General features: G+C 40.6%; 1 protein-coding gene across 2 annotated transcripts in view; it reads right to left on the bottom strand.

Annotated features, from left to right (window-relative positions):
* Nucleotides 1–1960: 1960 nt before the first annotated feature.
* The window catches only part of CERK (ceramide kinase), a 48181-nt gene continuing 43361 nt past the window's right edge, over nucleotides 1961–6780 (bottom strand). For both annotated transcript variants that reach the window (XM_044423444.1, XM_044423445.1), the window contains one exon: nucleotides 1961–6508. In XM_044423444.1, coding sequence (XP_044279379.1) covers nucleotides 6427–6508 — 82 coding nt within the window. In that variant the 3' untranslated portion in view covers nucleotides 1961–6426. The remainder of the gene's footprint in view (nucleotides 6509–6780) is intronic.

Genomic DNA, 6780 nt, shown 5'->3' with positions numbered 1-6780 from the left:
TCCAATTCTGCGCATATTTACCTGAGAGTAAGTTCCATGGAACTCTGTGGGATTTACTTCTGAGTAGATATGCATAGGATTGCACTGTACATCTTTACAGTGGCTGGATTCATATAACATGAGAAGCCAGAGTGGGGTTGAGAATGGGTGGTTGATTCATGGGTTGCTGTGTTGTGTGAACCCAGCTGTGCTAAAAAACTCTGGTTTGTTAACCACAAACCATCCATTATTTACCATTAAAATTAATAAAAGTAATTCATAAATTACAATCTCAAGATACAGTTCAGTAACAAATACCATTAAAAATTATATGAAAAGCCAGAGAGAACAGATGAATGTCTAAAACCCTCTTAAGAGCAGACATAGATGGGCCCAGCCTTATTTCTCTTGGGTAGGAATTCCATAGGGAAGTGGCCACCACCAAGAAGGCCCAGCTCTTGTGCCTGACATTCTTACTAGTGGGTCATCCTTGGTAGTGGGTCATCTTATTGTAAAGTGGCTTACAATGAAAAGGTTGTGCTGACTGAAAAAGGTACTGCTTTTTAGTGGTTGCTCTTTGAAAATTTCATTCAAAATATAGGAAACCATATGAAAGAGAGGCATTTGTGATGTTACAGCACAACCCCTCTAGGTGTTGCCTATTTGGGGGAGGAGCGGAAATAGGAAAGTTTTGATTTCAGCTGTTTTCAAGCAGCTTTCAGGGGGAAAAACACATACTTGGTATAGTACAATTGCTTTCTGGACAATATATGTATGTTTGTATATGTATGCACATGTATATATTTTGAAGAAATTCCTATACTCAACACTCTGTTGCACTTGTCAAATGTTGAGAGAACAAGATTGTGGTCCCTCTGTTTTGGCTTTAGCATTTCCAGATGGGAGCTTATTCATTCTGGCTGCTTGACTAAACTGGAGACTGTTGGTGCCAGCTGGAGATTTTGCCATCAGAAATACTGAGGGCAGAGAGGCAAGGAGCTGACAAAAGAACAGAAGTGGATTGATGTCTGCTTTAGAACTTAAACAGACAAATTAATTGTGCAGATTGCTGTCGTCGTTATGTGCCGTCAAGTCATCTCTGACTTCAGAGATGAATGAAAGCTCTCCAAAATGTCCTGTTCATGACAGGCTTGCTCAGATATTGAACTGCACAGATTAGGACCTCTTAAAACAAGAACAGCATCACTATAATTACTGAACTAGCTTTTAAACTTCTTACAAGAAGATTCCAGCTTTCTGCTTGCACTCTCAGGTGCGAGGTACATTATGGAGAAGTGGAGTGTGGCTAGCAGAGGGGCAGAAAGCAGGTATGCAAAGGCAGACCTGAAGTGCACCAGTCTTTGTATCCCAAAGTTAGCAGCCTGTAACACAGAAAATGAAAAGTGAGGCACAAAACAGAATCAAGTCCCTCTGATTTGATGGGTGGGAGGGAAGAATCCTAATAACAATGTTAAGGATAATAATTACAGCAAGATGCACAGTTTTGGAGTCATTTAGAAAAGCAGCCTTTGGAATACAGGAACAGGTTCTGAAAGCATCCCGAAGACCACAGTTTTTATAATCCATCACCAAGAACCAGAATGGGCCTTCTCAGGAGGAGCACCATAGAACGTTCTCATTCATGCACCCCTCCTACTAAGTAAAGACTGGATTGCTCAGAAGTAAGTATGGGAATTCTTTTGCATGTAATAATAATTGGTTTGATTTTCTTGTTTCTTGCAGATTTTGTATTTCTTTATGGCTTCCCATCTAGGTCTGAGTACCATCTTGTTCCAGGTAGTGTGGTAGTTAAATTTTCAAGTGGCTTTGTGCTACAACTGATGCTCGAAGGGCATGATGATGGGCATACGATGATGGACAACCCGATCAGTGCACAGAGGTCAGCATTACAACTCTGGGAAAAGTTTAACCATCACTATGATACAGACACTTAGAAACAAACAGAGAAACATGCATAATATCTGTAACATAACTGTTTTATTTTTCGGAAGAATTCTTTTCAGCACAAAAGAACACATGTGGTCTTCAATCTTGAAGCCAGCAAGATTGATCAAGACACCTGCTTGTCCTTTCAACAAGCTAACACAGAATCTCCCCCCAGCAACGCCCGTGATGGGATTGCTCAATCTAGTTTTAAGTAAGCTTTAAGCAGTCATGTGTATCCCGTTCTTCGCACATTTACTAGGCAACAAGCCCCACTGAGGTCAGTGGACCTTACTCTCAAGCAGCATGCACTGGGTAATGCCCAATAGGCACAGAGCTCTCTCGTAGTAAGAAATGTCGAATGCACCACGTTAAGCATGGATTGTGCTTCGTTAAATATGAACCCACACAGATAAATATCAGTTTCAGGATAGACCATTCAGAGAAAGCCATTTGAGAGAACAGTGTCAACTTTTAACCTAATTTGTGGAAATACATTAGATATTCAATTTCCTCATTCCCAAGAGCCACGTTTATAACTGTTTATCTGCATTGCCTGTTCTTTGTAGTGGAAGAGAATCCACACAGATTTGGACTACCATGTAAGGCTGATCATATTTATTTATTATATTTATACCCCACCCTTTTCCTACAAGAAAAGCGCTTGTAGAAAGGCGCTTTCCAAGGTGCTTACATAATACTTTCTCTTTCTCCTTTCTCTTAATTTTATCCTTAGAACAACCTTGTGAGGTAGGTTAGACTGAGAGTCAGAGACTGCCACAAAATCAGTGAATTTCACTGCTGAATAGGGACTACAACTAGATCTCCTGAGTCCAAGTCCAGTACTCTAACCAGTATACCATACTGGTGGGCAACATTCAGCTGTCAACACAGTCCTTATGTCATGTGGGACACCAAATGCTGATTAAAAACTCACTTCCTGCTAGCTTTTCTGAAATCAGCATTTTCACTGGACAGTTTTCAACTGTTTATCAAGCTGTTTTCTACTTTCATTTAATTGGCATTCATCTTTACTTCTCCTGGTATAATTCAGCAGTATTAATTCTTCAACAAACCAGCTTCCAGTTGGAAGAACTGTGTGATTTTTAGACTTTTTAAAGGATGAAATACCAATTGATATGCAGTGTGCCTAAAACATTTTAAGAAAAGACAGCATTCTTTTCTAAGCCAAGACAGCATTCCTTCCGCAGTACTAGAACCATACTGCTAAAGCCTATAAACCGGTATCACACGTGAAAATTTATTCAAGGAATTCAAGGAAACAACATATAACAACAATTTAAACTTGCTTTTAATGGACTGCAAATGAAAAATCCTTTCAAAGGCTGCAATCTAGTGCTCCATACATTCTGTTGCCATAAAAACACATGTAACTGTCAACTCCAATGCACTCTAATTCACTTCAATTGATGAGGCTGCAACATACACATGGAAGTACAAAGAAATAAATGGAAAGCAATGTGGGAGCCCTGGATTGGAGCCAACATGTACTAACGGATCAGAGGTGAGCAACTTGCAGCCCTACATACCTGGTGGGACTCAAATTGCCCAAACCTGAATTACACAACAGACACAGTCGTTTAGAAATGGCACACAGTTGTAGTCGGTATATTAACTTTTTGATGCCAATCACTAATTCTCCACTCATTGCTCAGGACTCAGATATAAAGGCAGCAGGGCTGATTTCCAAGCAGTTATCTATGGTGAGAGCACCCAGTGGATCAAGTCCCTTAGAAACATTTTACTGACATGGGAACCGAGTCCACTGTCTTCTCTACCCTACATTCTGAAAAAGCCACAGAGGACTGAGGACATCTTTGTTCAAAACAAGTTTCTCATTACAGAAGGTCTCTGGTGGTAGAAACAAAGAATTGCTACCAAGCTTTGGAATGCACTTTAACTGGATGTGACTGAAACGTAAGGAAATCAAGCAAACCTAGAACACTTGCAGTGCATTTTATGCATTTATTTGGAAGTCAAGTCTCATTGAGTTCAATAGAACTTGCTTCCTAGTAAGTGCACTTGGGGTCACAGCGTTGGCTGTTTGGAAAGAAGGAAATTCTCAAGTGTACACTCAGAAGAAAAAAGAAAGGAAGAACAAATAATACTCCATTCATTTCCCAACTTTACAAGTTAAAAGCCAGAAGAGCAGAGTTTGGTCCACCCTGTGTACACCCTCCGCAAAAGGTATGAATACATTTCCATTATCATCGCAAACCTTTACAAGGGAGCCCTTTCCCCCCTTTTGCTGCCAACAGTAAGGGCCATGCCAAGAGTACATCCAATGCCAGTTTCACGTATCAAAATAAATATCCTCTTCTTGATTTCTACATTTTGGTAGTTATTGAATGGATGTCGCCAGCCTCATCACTGGCTCAGTCTCAACATTCAAAAACTCCACTCCACAAAGAGAAACTATTTGGGGCCACAAAATATTCTAGAAGCTGATGCCACTCTGGGCTTATTTATCCAATGGGCAGAGTTGAGAGGGAATCAATCGTTTGTATGCTTCCCTGCAAAACAAATTATTGCATGTAGAAGCCTTCTTTCCAATGTGCTTGATGCGAAGGGAGTTGCTTTCGTGGGGAGAATTCAAATGCACAATCACTCACCAGCCAGAAAAAGAGTTAGATATTTAAAATATTTGTATCTTGCCTCTCATTAACAAGTATTCTTAAGGGCTCTAACAAAGGTCAAACCAACCCAAAATCAAACGGATAAAAACAATCAAATTCAGCTTCAGTAGCAGCATGCCTCAAACAAGATTAAAAGCTTAGGAAATGAGCAGTGTCTTCAGTCATCTCCCAAAAATCATCAAATAATTATTTTTTCACTTGGTACTACTGATTGTACAAATTGGCTTTGACCAGGAAGGAGACACTGACTGGGCTTTCACATTGTTCCTCTGTTCAGAGGAATGGAAGAAGCTGCCTTATATGGAGTCAGGCTGCTGGTCCCTCCAGGCCAGCATTGTTGACACTGAGTGGCAGCTGTGCATCTCCGGGGTTGCAGGTGGGTGTTTCCAGCCCTACCTCGAGACACCAGGATGGAATCGGGGTGGTCTGCAGGCAAAGCATGTACTCTGCTGCTAGGTTACAGCCGCTTACCAAGGAAAGGAAGGGCAGGGGACAATTTCCCCCAACTCTGCATTGCATTTGTAGCTTCCCTTCTAATGCTTCATTTCCCATCATCCAGCGCAGCTGGCGGGGGGGCTTGATCCAAGGGACTATGGGGGAGGGGGAATGGGAGTAAAAAATAATAATAAAGCCATTCCATGAATGTGAACTCTGTTCTATTTATAGAAGCAAAGTTAGACTCCGCTACAGTAGAAAATGAGAGCTACAGTGCCTTGTAATATGTGTATTGGATGTTTTTCTTTCGATCCTTTCTTGTTGCCCAGGGGTGCATCACCTGAGCTCTTTGGGCTTGCTCTGGCCATACACAGTTTCAGACAGCCCTTCACAGATAACCCTTTAAAGAGAAAAGCAAGGGGCTTCTTGTAGCTACAATGTGTTTTTGTATGCAAATATGTTTTACAATGTACATACACAGACATTCCTTAAAGCCAGGAATGTGCATTTGGATTGCATTGATATGTTGCAAAATGCGGCCACACTCAAGAAATGAATGATTTTGCTGTTAATTTCAGGAGAAACCGAAGCAGCAGCAGCAGTATAACTTTGTTACTTTGGAGGGCTTCAAATCCCACAGCTACAAAATAGTCATAATTCAGTCACTCCTTTATATATAATACTCCAACCTGTTTAAATTATCTTTTCTCAGGAGGAGAGCTTGAGAGAAATTGTTTGTACTATGCTCTCAAGGATGTGAAACCCCATCTCACTGAAGTCAATGGTAAGCCTCCCACTGAATTTCATGCGGGCTTGTACACCACTCACCTGGAAGGTAAGGGCAGCAAGAAATTCTGTACAGGAGAGTGGATACAATCCTGTGCAGGTAAGAGGTTGGGCTGGCTCAGGAGGGACAGGTCTACCATACAGGTAGAAGGCAACGTCTATTTCAAACCAGCCTGCAAAGAAGCTGATATCAGGTGTTTTCATGCTAGCTGAGGAGAAGGGGCATGGAAACACAATAAATTAAATTCTGACTAGGCCAGTAAAAAAATGTGCAGGCTAGTAACTTTCATAGGCTTATTTACAGGGCTGATTGATGCCACTGGATTGCATGCCTAGCTACTACAGCAATACAGTCATAGAATTAGCTCTTCAAAAAGGAAAAGAGTGAAAACAATCCAATTGCCATTCCCTGTATCACACAGTACATTTCTTTAAGAACAACAGCCTGACCTGCATAAAATCTAAAGTTTTTGAAGACATTCACACAAAAGTGATATTGCCAAAATTAATATTTAACTGCAAAAATATATTCCGTTTTAAAGCATATTTATTAACGTCCCTGAAATGCTTATTTGTCCAGGCAGTTGCCTTCTGCTGTCTAATTTTCATGGACGGCTGACTTCAATTAATTACTCAGGTAAGTTGCTTGGTGTTTGGATTTCTTCTCTATTCCTCTTGCAAAGAGTTTTATTAATTGACAGTGAACCCTGCAAGATAAAGGAAAATGCAGAAGCCTTTACAAGATGCAGCCACATGAACTGTGAATTGTCACTAATAGTAACAAGGCTACTAATGTTAACAGGATTTTCGGAAAGACAGTTCCACAGAGGCAGGCGCAGGTCTGCTTAGAGTTGGTCCATGATAACTTGCATATCATTATCAACTAAAAAAAAACAAAACACAATCCAGCCAAATATAGGGTCATTTCACTCATACATACATAGCACTTGTTGATTGTAGCAATTATATGTGCAATTTG

The sequence above is a fragment of the Varanus komodoensis genome, unplaced genomic scaffold, assembly GCF_004798865.1.
Source record: "Varanus komodoensis strain SLA01 unplaced genomic scaffold, ASM479886v1 scaffold13_3, whole genome shotgun sequence".
Lineage (NCBI taxonomy): Eukaryota > Metazoa > Chordata > Lepidosauria > Squamata > Varanidae > Varanus > Varanus komodoensis.
This window is presented reverse-complemented; position numbering and strand designations above follow the sequence as displayed.